At 41.0% G+C, this 18,752-nt stretch overlaps 1 protein-coding gene across 1 annotated transcript in view; it reads right to left on the bottom strand.

Annotated features, from left to right (window-relative positions):
- The window catches only part of cemip (cell migration inducing hyaluronidase 1), a 150,440-nt gene that overhangs the window by 44,335 nt on the left and 87,353 nt on the right, over nucleotides 1-18,752 (bottom strand). Inside the window, exons 10-14 of the mRNA XM_072381128.1 lie at nucleotides 16,157-16,304; nucleotides 12,574-12,765; nucleotides 6,256-6,425; nucleotides 2,866-3,075; nucleotides 2,317-2,522 (exon numbers count right to left, since the gene is read on the bottom strand). Coding sequence (XP_072237229.1) covers nucleotides 2,317-2,522; nucleotides 2,866-3,075; nucleotides 6,256-6,425; nucleotides 12,574-12,765; nucleotides 16,157-16,304 — 926 coding nt within the window. The remainder of the gene's footprint in view (nucleotides 1-2,316; nucleotides 2,523-2,865; nucleotides 3,076-6,255; nucleotides 6,426-12,573; nucleotides 12,766-16,156; nucleotides 16,305-18,752) is intronic.

The raw sequence follows: 18,752 nt of genomic DNA, 5'->3' as shown, positions 1-18,752 counted from the left end.
CACAATGTAGAGTGATTTACAATCAAACAAAGAATAAGGATTATGTTTTCACTTAGTGCCCTCTCACACACAAACACAATGGGCCAGCTGCTTACGCAAAGCCTATCAGCTGCCCCCTGAAAGACAGGAAACCAATGGTTTAAATGTGATTACATGACTTTCTAACACGCTCCTTGAGGACTGAAATGCACGACTCAGACAGAACGGATTTCCGAAATCAGTATTGATTTAATCAGGCAAAGGTCTGATACACGGGCAGGCAAGAATAGAGAAGGCGAAGGTACAAAACTCGGCTGGCAAAATCTCTGGTCGTAAAACATGCAAAGGGGTCAAAGAACGGGAAAACTAGACTTGGTATAAATGCTTGAATGACTGACAAATGACAAGACGAACATGCAACGAACAAGACAAAGGGTGGAGTATAAATACACTAAACAGGGGAATACGATGAGGCATGGGTGAAAACAATTAGGATGATGACAGAGAAAAGCAAAACTGACAACAATAAAACAGTGAGAGGAAGAAACTGCCAATATAAAGCAGGAACAAAGAACACACACATAGACCTGGCATGACACTTTTTGATTGGTGCGGAAAACAGGACCAGTTCAAAGGTAGCAAAAGTTCAGCTAATACTGAATGGGGAACTGTACACCTGAAGAGGACCAGCCAAACCTGAACAGGGAACTGTCTGGCTGACAATAATACTAAAAGGACTACATTCGAACATGGGTCGTAACACATACATTTACATATTCAATGTGTTATGACGAGCTCAGATGCTAAGTAGCTCAGTGGTCACGGGAGTAGTCCAGCTCCAAGAATAGCAGCAAGAGGAAGCAAGAAGCTGTGGCACTGTGTGAGCCATCTGGAGGCTGGCTCGCTGTGAAAGCCACTGGGAACAGGAACTTCAGAGAGGAGCCCTAAACTCTCCAACATTATGTCTATTTCATCCATATCATTGTATGCTATGATTTTCAAATAAAACGGTATTCATTACTGTGGTTCAAGTCTAAATCAATTATCAAATCAAAATTAAAAAATCCCCATTATAGTTGTAAATGTGCTAGATACAAATGCTCAGCTGAGAACAACACATCTTGTCAAGTTCGCCAGGAGCAGAAAACATTAAGTGGATGAGAAATGTCATTGAAATCAATCCAGAATATTTGGATTGGCTGACAGCTGTTCTTCTTTAATGACTGTGTGTGTGAAACAGAAAGTGCATTTCTGTTACTTATATTGTGGAGGAACCAAATGTATTGGTACTGTCACATTGTGGAAACGTGAAAGCATCTTGAAGATAAAAAGCATCTTTCCTATCTAGCTTGAAGATTTGGTGAGGGTTCATTTTAGGTTAGAATTAAGTAAGCGGTAATGGGGTTACAGTAAGTCTGATTAAACCAATATGATATTCTCATGAAGGACAGAAGTGTGACAAGCAAGAGCAAGAGACAGTTACAACTAACAAAAAAAAGAAAAGAAATTATTTGGCTTTGGCCCTTTAACAGTAAAACAAATACTTTGTCAGATTATTCAGGTACTTTTTTTAATTTTCATACCTTTAAGAAAATGTATGTAGTAATTACATATGAATACATTTTCTTTTTCATTGAAAGAGAGTATGGGTTAAGGGTGTTGGCTTGGTGTCATAGGGTGTCTGTTATGGTTTGAAGTTGTCTTGATCACCACTGGTATCTTTGTTCACTTTATAACTTTAGAGTCAAGAAACATGAAAATGTGCAGGATTTTACAGAATTTTTTATAGACCACCACAAGAAGTGTAGTAATCATATCAGTTTGAGATGAATTTGTGCTGGTACAGTGACTATCAATGGGGCTGTGTTCTTTCTGTCTTGGGTTTGCACGTTCTCCCTGTGCCTATGTAGGTTTACTCCAGGTGCTCCTGTTTGCTCTCACAGTCAAAATTAACTGTAGATGTGAGTTTTGCTGTGCATGGTTGTCTGTCTCAGTGACCCTAAAATCATATCCAGTTTGAATATTAGCTTCAAAATGTCTTTGTGCAGAAAGTTGCATTGCTAAGAGTGTTATCTAAACCCATTTAAATGTACCCCAAGAACTTTGAATGTCTATGTTCCACTTTGTCAAAGGGGGGTGGGGGGAAATAATTTGAGCTGGCTCAGTGCAGCAATAAAAAATAAATAAATGGAGAGATACAGGTTTGTTTCCAAGTTCAGCAAGGCATCCAGTATTCAGTATCTTTGGAATGCTTTAATCTGGACTATGAGGTGGAGATCCTCCAATGGTTTGACAAGACAGAAAAAAAACTGGCTGTAGTTTATGCATGTGCCTTACCTGCAGTCTTGACGCGGGTTGGCTATATATCCTGGATAAGCTCCATCAGTGATAATGCGGCACATTATGCTGTCTCTGTCTGAAGGTAGCAGGGTCCCTGCTCTCACCATTAGACCCAGACAGTGCTCAAACGTGTTCCTCTCCTCTGCACCATCCTCCGTAAAGAAACAGTGGCCAAGTGTATCATAGCCAACCACATCCTTCACCTGGGAGGCAATTGAATTGGATGATATCAGCATACACTTTGAGACAATCCTGTGAATGAGTTTCCAGTTTCATGTGCCTTTCAAGTTTATTTGGTATATGTCGGGCACTGTGTAATTTGTTCAGCATTTTGGTTAATGTAGCATGTTCTGAGTATATAAGTTAAAAAATGAGCTCTGAGCTAACTGAACAAACGTGACGTGAAATCACAACATATTGTTTACTTTTAAAGAACCATTTGCCATGTTGGGAAATTGTCAGCTAACATCTAGTTCTTTCTGCACTTTCGAAATACATGAAATGAAAAACAGATGAACTAAATTTTATGAATAATTCTCAACTGACCAGTAGTCCATTGGTGCCATGGATGGTTACACAGCGGGAAAAAGAGTGGTGAATGGATAGATCACTGACAGATGTTGGGGTGCGGTAGCCTCCCCTCTCATCCACGTCTCCATTCATGTGAAAATGGACTGGATAGTGACCCATTGTTTGCTGGCCCATGTGCTGGAGTTCCATGCCAGATATATGAACAGCGCTGAAGCCCCGCTCCACCTGATAATGATGGCAGATAAAGTCAACTTATTGCATCACTCAGAGAAATTCAATTAAATCTTTATTTTAAACATGTTAAAAGAGACACAAAAGAAAAGAGCATGTATACAAGTATATATGCATATACACATACACACACACATATGTATATATACACACATACTGGCCCTCAGTGCAACAACAATTAACACAGAGGATTCAACAAAACTGCAAAATGCAATAATATGCTTCCACAGTAAAACTGTAGAAAATCCTCCTCTGCAAGATATAAACTCATTTTTAGAGCTATGAATGAAGCTGTTGCACAGTTCCACAGTTTGTGAGAGCTAAATATTATATTGAGGCAGAGAGAGCACTCCTAATACAAGCTCAGCAGCAAAGCTTTGTCCGAAGAGTGCAGTCTCCTGAGTTCTGGTTAGCCAGTATCAGCCATCAGCAGGCTGCTCTCTCTGGCACTGGAGTATGATGAGACAGTGAGACGCATCCAGGTGTGGAGGGCTCCGCCACGGAGGCCATCTGTGCTGCCCATCCTCTCAGTTATTCTAGTCTCTTGTCATAAAGTGATGCAGCTAATCATTCAGGACACAGACGAGAGCCTTCATCATGGAGTCTCTGCTGAACTGGACACCAAATACTGGGTACTGCATTACTGCAAACTTATTAAGAATCATCAATATTCCTGTCCAGACTGTCAGAGGTAGAGAGCAAGTCCTGCTGTACCCAGGATGGCAGATCAGTCTGTCCAGCCAAGACCGACTGATTTTTAATGGTGTTAGAGCTTTACTGCAAGACTAAGTGAACGAGCAAAGCTCCGGTCTGATCAGGGTAACAATTTTAATGGAAGTGAAAAGGAGCTACAAGAAGCCTTCAAGGCCAAGCACCCCACACTTCAGGCTCAAGAGAGATGTTGAGGACAGTCGCAGTATAAATTCTCAACTCAAAACTACTAATATGTCAACAGAAATAGCTGATGCAGACCCAGCACGCAGCCAGTAAAGTTAAAAAGTCTTTATACAATACAATCTGCCTTGAGCTGTTGTGGGCTGAAAGGCAGAGGTACAAACAGAAAGCAGAATTATTCGGACATCACACAGACACAATCAGTGCAGACGTGAAAGGGGCTTCACAGAGTCTAAATGATGTGGCACAGGCCACTAACTACTAAAGCCCAATATTTTGCATTTTAACAAAATGATGCATGTACTGTTGTCAGTATAATAAGATCAGTATCTGTTCTTTAACTATTAAACCCAGATAAAATAATTATTCCTACATCATTGCATAAAGGAAGGTTTTCTCACTCACCCAAGCCTGCTGTTATTACACCTCTATCAAAAGGTCATTTGACCTTTAAATGGCCCATTTAGCAATTTTAAAAATTGCCAATATTTGAGTAATAGTATCATCAGGACATGTTGCATGATTATGGTAGCCAGGAGACAGTGAATGTCTTTGTGACGTCCAGCACTGACATGCTCAGAATTCTTACTTTCTCTACGTTTTTACTGATTGTACTACGAATGAGTAAGGTTTGTAAGTTTGTGATCACAGTAAGCAAATGGACTAGTAGTAAAATGCTGATTCCACGTCTCATAAGAGCAACTGGACTTCTTTTTGGATCTTGAAGACGTTTCAGCTCTCATCCTAAAGGCTTCTTCAGTTCTGAACTAGATGGTGGGGAATATCAGCTTCTACGCAGAGAGGGTTGTTACAGTCACATGTGTCACTGAGCCCCCTGAGCAGTATGCATGATGTTAGAGTCAGTATCACCTTACTGAACGACAGAACCAACCTCACTCCTGATCAGATCTGTGTCCTGTTGAACCTCTGCCTCTCCACCACCTATTGAAAATATAATGACTGTTTCCAGTGTTCCCTATTGTGGCTAATCTTTATATGGAGGAAGTGGAGAGCAAAGCACTGAGCTCATACAAAGGAACAACACCAAGCCACTGGTTCAGATATGTGGACGGCACCTGGGTCAAGATCAAAACTCAAGCTGTGGAGGCTTTCATGGAGCACATCGACTTGGTGGACAGCGACATCAAGTTCACGAGGGAGGATGCAAAAGATCACAAGCTGCCCTCTCCGGACTGTGCTGTAGACATTGAAGAGGACAGAAGTCTAAACACTGAGGTTTACAGGAAACCCACACATACTGACCAGAACCTGCTTTTAGACTTGCATCATCTACTAAAACACAAGCTGGCTGTCATCAGAACCCAGCTACACCAGCGGGCAGAGAGCGTACCTAAGACTGAGGGAAAACTAAAGGAACATCAGCACTCCAAGGAAGCTTTTCAAACCTGTGGATATACAAACTGGGCATTTGTCAACTCAGCGAAGATAAATGGACCAAACCACACTGTTAGAGAAGCTAAGAAGAAGAGACGCAAACATACTGAAATTCCATATGTGGCAGGAGTCTCACAGAAACTTAGAAGGATCTTCTCTAAACATGACATTCCAGTGCACTTCAAACCCAAGAACACCCTCAGCCAGAGACTGCTTCACCCAAGACACCCAAACACAAACTGAGTGGTGTCGTGTATGCAGTGCAGTGCAGTGAGGACCTTCATATAGGACAGACCAGATCACAGACTCATGTGACTGTAACGACCCTCTCTGCTTATAAGCTCATACTCCCCACCATCAAGCTCAGAACTGAAGAAGCCTTTCAGATGAGAGGTGAAACGTCTTCAAGATCCAAGAAGAAGTCCAGTTGCTTATTCAAGCTCTTGTGACTACCATGATCTGGATGACTGAGAATCTTCATCAACATGCTGATTCCAGTTCACTGGAGTAATATTGCGAGGCTGACTGCTCATTTCTGATTGGAAAATTGAATAATACTTTATTAATTCTAAAAAGGAAACTATATTGTTACGGTGAAGAGGCCACTGGCACATTATACTCTGTTGTTTGATACTGTTGTTTAACGTTCTCAAAAGAGTAAGTTAAATCTTATCATGTACATTCATGGGAAAATGTAAACTCACTGACTACTTCTGGAAATGTTCATTTTTTCATTTCTCTTCAATTGCCCTTTAGGTTAGGTGGAGCTGGAACTGCGATTCTTTCATTGCTGACACAATAAGTGCACATCAGCCTATGACAAAGAACAACTCACTGTTCATCCATATGTGGTTTTTTTGATTGATCAGGTTAACAACTGAGTACCTTTAAGTGTCCTCCGAAAGTGTCAAAGTCGAAGAATTTGCAGGCCTCCTGGCCATAACAGCTGGGCTCAGTCTCACCATGGAGCAGGATATTACGAGTCAGCAGACCCACCTCCGCTCTCATATCCACCCCATCCACCTCTTCACCCATGTGGATGAACTGGGTCTTACCTATGCTGACACACACACACACACAGCACTCTTTAGTCTATTCAGTGTAACAGGCTTCTTTATCTCATGATAGAAGCACCCAGCCTCCGAGTGGCAGATGGCCACTCTTCTGCCTCAGCTTCAGCTGGCCCTTAATAAGCTTAACAATTAATTATATATCAGAATAAATTACATATTATTAATCTTATAATCAAATATAGTTTATCAATATTTTTAGCAGTTCAATTCAATATAGTTTTGTTAATACAGCACCAACTCACAACAAAAGTTATCTCAAGGCACTTTTAAAATATTCAATTCAGTCTAATTAAAAACAATCAAACCTGGAACCCTCTTCCTGTGAGGCAACAGTGCTAATCACCACATTAAAATCCAAATTAGCCCAACTTATATAGTACCAATTCATGAAAAGGCAAAACACATCATTGAATTTTGTCATTGATTCAATCCCCTTTAACATTCAATTCAATTCAATTAATTTTTTATATAGCGCCAAATTACAACAATTGTCATCTCCAGGCACTTAAATAATATAGTCCAATTCAAGCCAATTGGAATTAATTGTAATCATAATCCAATGAAATCAAATTAATTAATTTAAAAATAATCCAATTCATTCATATAGAGCAGGGGTGGGCAATTAATTTATACAAGGGTCCTCATGAGAAACCTGAATTGTGTCAGAGGGCCACACCGACGATAACTTGAACTTAATTCTGCTCAACTTTATTCCATTGTAAAATGCACTAAAATACAGTATCTGAACAAGTTTATAGAAATACAGCAATACAACAAACAATAACTTGTGATGTTTTCCACCTCATTTAACTCTTCAGTGAGAATAATCCAGTCTGGATGTTCTGGGCTTGAACAAGGGCATTGAAATCCGGCTGAATGTCTGAGGTGGCTATGCGAAGGACAGCTGAGAGGTGGTCATCTGTGATAGAGGATCTGTGTTTGGATTTGTTGAACTTCATCACTGAGAATGTCTGTTCACATACATTGTAGATCCAAAGAGGACTAGAATCCTCTGAGCATGCCTCCTCAGGTGTGGAAAGTTCTCCTCTTTGAGGGAGGAGTAAAAGTCCAGCAGTGAGACTGACCTGAAGTGCTCTGCCAGAAGCATGTCAGCCTGCAGGTCAGTGAGTTCCATCTGAACATCACTTGGTGCATTATCCACACTGCAGTTGAAGGGAGAAGAAACCATGTGCATTTCACTTTCAAGAGTTTTGAAATCTTGAAATCGCCTCAAACTCTCCATGCAGTGCTTCCAACATGGATGAGTACTTGTGGAGGTGATCGGCTGATCTTGTGGCTTCCTTTAGTGTTGGCAGGTGGGTCAGAATGTTGTCCTTCACTTGGCTTGAGAGAAGCTGCAACTTTCTCATGAAAGCCTTCACTGCACTGTACATCTCATGTACAAGGATCTCATGTCCTTAGGCAAGACCCCCTTACCCTTACCCTACCTACCCCCCTTACCCTATTTGCCTACCTGTAAGTTGCTTTGGATAAAAGTGTCTGCTAAATGCATAAACATGTACAAAAAGGCCCTTGCACTGCAGTTTGACGTTTAGTTCATTCATGAGTGCAGTCACATCCACAGTGAATCCAAGGTCTGCCACCCAGTCTTCATCTGAAAGCTCTGGGATGTCATGTCCTTTCTTCACACAGAACTCCTGAATCTGGTCTCTCAGGTCCCAGAAAATAACCTCTGGCTTACCATAAGTAAATTTAAGTATATTTTGGACTATCCAAGATTTAATGTCAGAAAGAAAAAAAACATGAGATTAACAAGGCTGCTGGGATGACACAGTGGAGTGAAAATAGTACATTATGGTCGAGAAGTAGCCTGTAAATAGAGAACAGAGGGGGCCCAGAAACTGAGCCCTGTGGCACACCACAAGTCGCCTGAGCCCAGTCCTGATTGTAGGACTGTTTAGGTGAGTTTTTCTGCTGTATCTGCTCGTATGTCTTGTCCTGCCTCCACCTCTGGCACCCTCTTTACTTTCATTACCCCCTATCCAAACCAGGGTCTGTATCCCACCCCGCTATGACTGGTGTGCAGTTGGTGAGAGGCTGGGGCAGGTTGTGGTTGTGGAAAAAAAGCTGGTTGTTGTGGTGTGAGGAGCACTGGATGGCATTAGGGGAGTGACTCTGGGATCCCTGTGTAGCCTCCTGCAGGTGTCATAGGTCCAACTAGATGAAACACCGATGAGGTTCCCACCTGATTACCCCAATGACATGTTGGTCAGCACTGGTCACTGGTCTATAGGGATTATAGGGAGTTATTCACTGAGCCTGGTCCATTTTTTCTTCAGCACAAGTTTCTTGTGTTTTCCTTGAATTCCACTTGGCTTCTTGACATCCACGAGCACATTCTATCCCTTGTCTCTACAAACACTGCACATAGTGTGGCTGATGTGTGCATCTCTGGCACTGCATGTTCTCAGTTTCAATGCACGGCACTTGGAATGGCCCTGTGGTACACCACAAGTCGCCTGAGCCCCTGAGGAGGTAAAATTATTCAGACTGACTGAAAAGGTTGTGTTATAACGATAGGAGACTAATAGTAACGAATCATTCATTTCAACCCAGGAGTCTAAATAATGGAGGAGGATGTTGGGATCCACTTCAATGTAAAAGAACTCAGAGTGAGGATTATTCTCTATCTGCACTCAGCAGGAAGTCATTGGTCACTTGAACAAGCACTGTCTCTGTACTATGAAGTGTTCTGAAAGCAGACAGGAAGCTGCTAAAAACACTCATCATTCACAAATTATATCAAGACGACTTTCCACTGAATGTCAGATTGGTCTGTAGTTACTTGAAGATAAGGCGTCCAGATTATGTTACTTTAGCAGTGGATGAAAACAACATATTTAAAATGTGTGGAAAAGAACCAGCGTACAGAAACATGTAAAATATTTGAGATAACAGGACTGACTGCAGGGAATACTTCTTTAAGCAGCGGAGTGGGTACAACATCTACAGTGCAGGAAAAAGAGGCCATATGGGATATGGTACACTCTGACTCCGGAGAGGAAATCTGTTCAAACTCTGTAGAAGAGTTTCTACAGGTTTCTATGACTGCCTTCTTTCACCTTCGTAATATTGCTAAAATCAGGAACATCCTGTCTCAGGGTGATGCAGAGAAACTAGTCCATGCATTTGTTACTTCAAGATTGGACTATTGTAATTCTTTATTATAGGGCTGTCCCACATATTCTCTGAAAAGCCTCCAGCTGATCCAAAATGCTGCAGCCAGAGTTCTGATGAGAACTAACAGGAGAGATCATGTTTCTCCAGTTTTAGCTTCTCTTCATTGGCTCCCTGTTAAATTCAGAATAGAATTTAAGATTCTTCTCCTCACATATAAAGCTCTTAATGACCGAGCTCCATCATATCTTAAAGATCTCATTGTAAGGTATTTTCCTAACAGAGCACTTCGCTCCCAAACTGCAGGTTTCCTTGTTGTTCCCAGAGTTTCTAAAAGCAGAATGGGAGGCAGAGCCTTCAGTTATCAGGCCCCTCTCTGTGGAACCAGCTGCCAGTTTGGCTTCAGGAAGCAGACACCCTCTCTACCTTTAAGATCAGGCTGAAACTTTCCTTTCTGATAAAGCTTATAGTTAGGGATGGCTCAGGTGACCCTGAAACATCCCATAGTTCTGCTGCTATAGGCCCAGACTGCTGGGGGAGCTCCCATGATGCACCTCTCCTCCCTCCATGTGCAGATGACATCACTGTTGTCATTAACTTGTGTTTCTCTCTCTCAGCAGGTATCTCTGGCCTGGTGTTACGGTGCTTGTTGTCCCCTCTTTCCTGTCCTCTCAGCCCCAGCTGGTCCAGGCAGATGGACCCTTCCTGGTTCTGGTTCTGATGGAGGTTTCTTCCTGTTGAAAGGGAGTCTTTTTCTTTCCAACAATGCCTCGTACATGCTCAAGTTTTAATGTCGTCTGTTGGTTTCCTTAGCTTGGCAAATTTGAATCAATTGGCATTATATTAATCGGACTAATTTGTTTTTATATAACTTTATATGCATGGATTATAATTGGATCATATTGGTTGGTTTATTCTGCATCCCTTATCTGTTTTCAGGAGTTTTTGGGCTTTTTAGGCTTGATAGTATAATTCCTACAAATGAGGGTAATGGCACATAGTTCAGGACATGTTAAAAGCATTCGTGGCTCGGCTGTCTGGATTAAGCACAACCAGTTCCAGAAGTCAGCAGAATGATGAATATCTGTTGGAGTTTGTTGAATTTTTTGCCTAAAATTTTGGGTTAGGGTTACTCTCCATGTACATATGACATCATTGCTGTCATTAACTTGTGTTTGTCTCTCTCAACAGGTAGCCCTGGTCTGGTGTTATGGTGCTTGTTGTCCCCTCTTTCCTGTCCTCTCCACCCCCAGCTGATCGAGGTATATGGCTGCCCTTCCTGATTCTGGTTCGGATGTGTGTTTTAATGGAGTTTAAGGCAGTTTTTTCTTTCCACATTCACCTTGTGTATGTTCAGGATGTTGTTTCAGTGCAATCTGTTGGTTTCCTTAGCTAGGTAACGTTTTTTTAATTGGCTCCGTATAAATCAGCGCCTCCAAATTCGAGACTATGGTTCTCAGCCGGAAGAGGGTGAAATGCTCTCTCCGGGTCGGGAATGAGATCCTTCCCCAAGTGGAGGAGTTCAAGTATCTCGGAGTCTTGTTCACAGTGAGGGACGAATGGAGCGTGAGATTGACGGGCGGATCGGTGCAGCGTCTGCAGTGTTGCTCTGCTCCGACCCGTCACTGTGAAGAAGGAGCTGAGCCAGAAGGTGAAGCTCTCTATTTACTAGTCAGTCTACGTTCCCATCCTCACCTACGGTCACGAGTTGTGGGTAGTGACCGAAAGAACGAGATCGCGAATACAAGCGGCTGAAATGGGTTTCCTCCGCAGGGTGTCTGGGCCTCCCTTAGAGATAGGGTGAGAAGCTCGGTCATCCGGGAGGGGCTTGGAGTAGAACCGCTGCTCCTCTGCATTGAGAGGAGTCAGAAGAGGTGACATCTGGTTAGGATGCCCCCTGGACGCCTCCCTGGTGAGGTGTTCCAGGCACGTCCCACTGGGAGGAGACCCAGGATACGTTGGAGAGACTATGTCTCTCGGCTGGCCTGGGAACGCCTCGGGGTCCCCCCGGAAGAGCTGGAGGAAGTGGCCGGGGACAGGGACGTCTGGGTTTCTCTGTTAAAGCTGCTGCCCCCGCGACCCGACCCCTGGATAAGCGGTAGATGATGGATGGATGGATAGATCAATTGGACAAATTTGGAATTTAATTCATTTCATTGGATTATGACTATATTACAGTGAATTGGACTGTATGTCTGAAGTGCCTTGAGATGACATTTGTCATGATTTGGTGCTATATAAATAAAACTGAACTAAATTGAAACTCATTGAATCCCAAGTTTTTTAGAAGCATGGTTGCACTATTGTCTTATTCTTACCTAAAAGACACCTAACTACTTTTAGATAATATTCATATCTCATGGTCATATGTCATATGTCATGGTTTAGGTTAAGGGGACTTTATTTTTCTCTCCAAAAAGAAATCCCTGTCTGACTGATAATGTTAAACTGCTAATTTCCAGTGAGCTGGAATCAGGTTCATACAAGAAACATACTTTACTCCAAATAATTTATATATTTAATAATTTTAAAAATTATTATTATGCATTAGCTCTGTAAATGTTTTCGGCAACAGTTCTTCTTTTGGGGAAAATCTCTGAGAAGATTTTGTGATGTAGTATTAAAAAAACAGCATTTTATGCAGAAATTAGACTTTTAAAATCACCAGAATAGCTAATGTGTTGATATGAGTACTGCATGTATCTGTATGTATCAATAATAGTGAGGCGTGAGTGGGAAGCAGCATGGAGGCCAGTGGAAAGTAGAATGCAGTAGAAACGCTCACTCTCACACTGAGAGCAACTGCACAGAAATATTCATGATACATTCATATGATGTTCCAGAGATTCCACTAGTGGGCTTGGTGAATAATCTTTGCAGGGATTCCAGAGCATTGTTGCAGACATTTGCATTCACTCATACCAAACTCCAGAGCATCTATAAAACATTTCAAGATTCCAGTGTGTGTGCTGTGGTCGGCTGTTGTTCTTACCTTTGACTTTTACCTGGTTGGATGTGCACGTAGGACAAGGCAGCAAGGTAAACTCTTCAGCTTGGTGCATTGAGTAGTCTGTGCTGGCCACAACCACCCGATCACCAGACCCCCATCCTGTTGGCTGATCAGCAAGCTCCAGGATGCTGTTGCCTGACAATATGTCAATTGAAATGGAAGCCTGAGGATGAACTAAAAGGTGAGATGAACACAGTTAAAAATCTCACTATATGCTGCCATATTCACAAGCAAAGTCCAACAAGTCTGCCCTGAAATTGAATAATTTTCATACCCACACACAGCATACATTACATTATATATATTGTTACCTAGAACTTTTTTCCAGTGCAGTTTTGTGTGGCATGGCTCAGATTGACCCAGAGAAATTTTGAACTTGAACTGTATGCTTCTGATTAGTTTTGAAGTACACCAATCTTTGTTATGCACATTCCCGGGCATGAAACTGCCCTACAGCACCCAAAACCTGAGATGCAGCAGTTTACAGCATAAACTAGCAAATGAGAAAATTTCACATCAAAATCTTGCAGCCTTTCAAAAATGTTCCAGCTATTCTACTGTAGTGAACTCAAGCATAGAATTTAATGCAAACGTAAGACTTCAAATGACTGCAACATTCTTTTGTGGGGATGGTCAGTGTGGAAATACCAGATGGGGGATTTCTACATCAAAGAAGAGAAATTTACAACAACCTTCGGCCTATGAAAGCATTTTGGGGGAGTTTTCTCAGCCCCTCTTTCCACAGACCTGTGCCATGAATTTAGGTAAATGCATTAATAGCTTAGTGCTAACTAAGCTGAACAAACAACGGACCCTCTCAGGAGAGTATTGGGGAAAACCAGAACAGGACACTTCTGACCCAATCTGGGTCAAAGTAAATGAAAGGTGACATTTGCCCTGACTGTAAACCAGAAGCAGATGCCTCATGGAACCTTTGAATTAACCTCACCCAGATTCACTTTCAGCTGCATCTTTAAACTGTATTAAATGTGCTTTGCATCTTTGTACAAGTTCTTTCATGTTCTCAGTGATATCACAAGCTGCATTTTAATACCTTTTTCATGATCGTACGTGGAACGATACGGAAGAAGTAATTAATTTGGAAAATGACTAATCAGCTTATGGAGCCACATTGCCCCCGAGTGGTTCGTAGTACTGAATAGTTAAACCCAAAACTAAGTCAACAACTTGCATATGACATGTGACATTTATATGAAATAATGCAACTGTAAACCAATGTTTTCCTGCTGTTTCTCCTTGTATTCCATGTTTAACACAGGAAAATAACATCGTTTGGCTCCTTATTCATACGTCATAACTTTACAGATATCCATCTGAATTTTGAGACTCATAATCATCATGTTATGTTATGTTGTTTTTGATGTCTTTATATCCTACGTTTATGCTATATCTTTCCCCTTTATAACTTAACAAGTTATGGTGTTTTTAGAATCCTCTGAACAAATGTTTATGAGACGGAGGAATGCAGGGAGTCGAGTTGCTTTGAGGCGCCCTCGTTGCAGTTTGCCTTACAAAATACGCCCAGGCAGACGTCACAACAGTTTCAGGCATACCATTGGCTGAAAGTGTAGCGTAGGCCTACGTCATGCCCCGCCTCTGCGAATCAAACGCCGGAAACCGCGAGGAAAAGTCAGAATATTGAAAGTCCACATGAATCCAGATCAGATGAGAAGATGAAAAGCAGATAGTTTTAAGATTGATGGAATGAGAGTCTGGCGGAGAGTCTTTGGAAATGGCAGGAGAGGAAGATGAGATGGAAGAAGAAGGTCCGAACAAAGACAGAAAGAGAAGAATGTAGTAGAAAGATACATTTTGCGTTTTTGTTCGTCCGTCATCCTGTCTCCTCTCTATAGCACGTTTTAAACTCTGCTGCTGCAGCATCCTCACCTATTTTTGATCACCAAAAGGAGCCAGCGTTCAGCTTGTCAACCTTTTTGTCAATCTTTGGTGAATTTAAGTTCACCTCATCAGAGTTGGTCAGCAACCAAAACCAACTCGACCCTTGGACAGTTTTATCATTATTTGTGGTGAATTCCGACACACCACCCCGTTCATCTTCTGAGCTACCAGAAGCCCTCCGGTGCAGGAAAGCGACCGGTCCAGTCCCTGAAAGTCAACCACATCGAAGGCCGCGAGACGCGGAACCGAGAGACCCAGTTGGACCCACTGGCGATTACCTGTGGTTCGGAGCTGACCTAACGATAAGATCTGCCCTGTTCTTACATTTCAGACGGTATGCGGTGGGTGTGGAGAGAATTCACTGTTAAAATAATAGATTAACCCAAGTTGTTAGCCTTTAAATTCAAATAGTAACAAAGCTCGACTATTTGAATGATTCCGGTATCCATCCATCCCCTCCCTTTAGTTCTTTTCAATTCACTAAGTGTTTCTTATATAATCATCCATATTCAAAGCATTTCTCCTGTTGTCTTAAGGTTCATGTCTTTGGTCATATCATTTTAATAAATGGTTCATACATATACATATATAAAATCAACCGGTTTTTGTGTATGTGTTCTTTACGTATGTGTGAGTCCAACAAAACGAGAATTCACGAGTAGCGACTATATGAGACTGGAATTTATTAGTTATTAATTAAAAATTGATTATTAATTTAACATACCAGAATTGTAAGATTCTGTCTTTTTCCTTCGATTGAAGGTGGTGCCCAAAAACGAGGTAAAAGAAGGCTTATTCAGATAGTGAGAACTTTCGGATAAATCCTTATATCTTATCACGTCACGCTATGTGTGTCCACTATAAATATATATTGTTGGTGCCCCGTGTGCCGGCGATATATAATTTTGGCTACACATGGCACTGTAATATATAGGATGCACATGTGTTATTTGCAGACATGCTCCACATTCAAATACTTTATAATATAAATCAAAAGCAAATTATATTAAAGATAAATTAGAATATTTAATACTTCATTTTGTCTTTCTGTGAGCATATTTTTCATAACTTATATCATTGTGAATAAAAACATGCAGTCCTATTCTTGTTAGGTCCTGTAACATTACATCACACTGTCTCTTGACATATTTGGTGGCTCCTGGAGATGTCTTTTGTCAGCCTCTGAAGTATGACAACAAACGTGTGTATGTTGTCATACTGTGCATTTGCGTAACTGTGCATGTGCAGGGCTCAGGAGGAGGTCTGTTTTTATGGAAATACATCCCACAACTGAAGGGAAAGCCACATATTTTACTTCTGAAAGGACAAATGATGTCAATAAACATACACAACATAGAAGAGCTACTGGTTCTCCTTGTAGGGGTCAAGGGAACCATCGAACCATGGAAGCCTGCCCAAATACAATATACTCCTTGAGGCCCAGCCAGACTGTTTGTTAATCTGTACATACCTTCAATGTTTAGCTATACTCCTCAGTATACCTTTCAAAATTCACATCATATTTTTAGAGCTACAATGAGACAGCAACATGGTGTACCACAGAGAAAAGCCTAGAAATATGAAAACATACTCATACACTTACTGTGCTAATAAACATGCAGACAGACACTATGAGTGAATGTACCCAGTTTTCCGCAAAGGAAGCGGACTCTGTAATTGTGACACAGGCCATGAGCCTGGTCCTTGTTGAGGCAGACAAAACCAAAGTGCTTGTCATTCCTGTAGATCACATCTCCTGTCTGGTTGGATGATATACCATCATGAGTTTCAGCCTGGACAAGGAAGAGAAAATGGAATTAATACATTTATTTTTGCAAAGATGTGATTCTTACAGATTAGTGGTATTGAATGTGACAAAGTTTCCACAAAAATAACTTCAAAATGTTTGGAAATACTTTTGAATAGAGTTTGACAGAAAATCAGAGAGATGTCTGGTCTCTTGACATCAGGATAGCCCCTTGTTTGCAAGACTATTTTGTTTTTTTCTTTTTCTGAAACGGCAGAAATGCCAACGCAGAGTGTTTAAGCTAAAAGCATTGATGGGTGTAGTGATATCATTGCCATTCTTGGAACAGAATATTAGAGGGGTGGAGTAAGGGTGCTGATATGGAATTAATATTTGCGAGAGACAGAAAATGGAGCTATGCCAGCTCAGACATTGCCTGGACAAGGAATAGGTCTTCGTCAGATGTTGGGGGATAAGGACACATGAGAACTAGACATTAGTTGACAAATGTGAAATATATCACATTGTTGGAATGCTACTATTCAAGTGAGAGGGGATATATACAAATGATGTGGGACAAGTGAATACTTTGAAATAGGGCTGCAACTAACTATTTTTATAGTCAACTATTCATCGATTATTGAAATGATTAATCGACTAATCAGATAATAAATCATACAATTAAAGGCTCTATTTCGTAACCATCTTTTAAATTTAGCTTGAGGTTGTTTAAGGTATATGTTAACTAACAATAAAGACAAATAGAACTAGAGAAAAAGCTGTTTCTGCGAAAGAGCAGTGAGAAAAACTTTCAATAGCTGAAAAACCAGTTGCTGAAATCTTGGTGGAAGGAACTTGAAGTTTTGAAATTGAAGTTTTTGAAGCTGTCATATTTCAAAATTGGCTTAATATTTGAAAAAGCTGAACCATTTGGTAATAGCTGAATGTCTTGTGACCTGTTTAAAATTTGAAATGTGTCTCTAGCTGAAAGTATGTTGAAGTAGTTAGGTTGAAAAGAGGAGAAATAAATTGAAATTTGCATAAAATTTGAGTAAAATGTTGGTTAGTGTGCAGAATTAGTTCGTTTGAAAAGTGGAGAAAAACAATAAAATTTGAATAAAATGTTAAATATTTCAAAAAGTATAAAAGTTAGAAACACCAAAAGTCTGGAATCTCCTGAAGGAGCTGAACGTTTTGATACCAAAATTGTAGAAATTGGTGAAAGTATGCAGGAGTAGTTAAATGGCAAAAAATGTATGGAATAATAATAATAATAAAGAGAAACAGGAAAACAATAGTGAGAATGCTTAATCAGCATTCTCACAGTAAAAAATAACAAAAATGTTTGAAAACTTTCCCTCAACTAAAAGAAAATAAAAGTGCATTTGCCACAAACAAACAGCCACAGCATTCTGTGGTATTGCAGTGACTATTCAAGTAAAAAAAAAATAAAGCGTTATTGTAACTTATGGAAGCGAATCATGACCATAATTCAAATTAAAATGCATTTGCAGAAATGCTTTTTCATTTTAACAATGTGGCTGCATTATTGGACTCATAAATAAAATTAGTAATCAATCCTTCCATTTGCATTTGCATTTTCTTTTTCAAGACTGCACATTATTGCTTTTTCGTTTTCATGGTCTGCCCACAAAGTACTGCCCATGATTCGAAAAGGAAAAAGCAGCGCAGCAGAGTGACGTCAGCTCTTCCTCAGCTCCCTGCTGACTGGGCTACCCATCTTGTTCGGTAGGGGGCGGTGTGCACATCTGCATTGCATTACATTGCAAATGTGCCGGGAAATTGATTGAATTGCCGGGTCTTTAGAGGACATCAGGATATCGACTGTCGGACGTGCACATATGCACACTTCTTCGGCATATTGCTTTCTGCCGAAAGCATGACTGGTTGCTTGTTCATAGTTACGGTTGCTAACATAGAGTTGGACAGAAGCCGTTTGTGGGAGGAGTTTAGCGAAGGGTCAATTTTAATGTTGCACTTTAATGTTAAAATCCAAGACAACTTCGCTTATTTATAGCTAGCAGGCTACGCTAACAAGCTAAATATCTTACCATTGTGAGTCCGTGTCTCCCAGAGCTCCAACCTGCTTCCTCTTCAAATGTTCGTGGATGATAACATGCTCCTGTGATACCCGAGGTCGGCTTTACAAAACTTGCAGGTAATCTTTTTTTTCTGGGTGTCGAGGGTGAAATGCTCCCAGACCCTGGACACTTTTGGACGAGAGGACGATAATTCAGCCGCAGCCATTTCACTATGTTTATACGGTTATCTCTCGCTATTATTTACTGTAACGCGCATGCATCTCTAAGCAGAGATAGGTAGGCAGTGAATTGGCTCACTGCGTACGAAAAATTATGTTCAGCTCGACAGCGTGACGTGTGATGACGTAACCGACCAGTCGGCGACTAATTATGTAATCGATTTTTGTCAACAACATCAACTAATCATTGCACCCTTACTTTGAAACCCCACA

Source organism: Leuresthes tenuis, unplaced genomic scaffold, assembly GCF_036924035.1.
Source record: "Leuresthes tenuis unplaced genomic scaffold, fLeuTen1.0.hap1 SCAF_2, whole genome shotgun sequence".
Lineage (NCBI taxonomy): Eukaryota > Metazoa > Chordata > Actinopteri > Atheriniformes > Atherinopsidae > Leuresthes > Leuresthes tenuis.
Note: the sequence above shows the minus strand (reverse complement) of the source record. Positions and strands in the feature narration are given on the sequence as shown.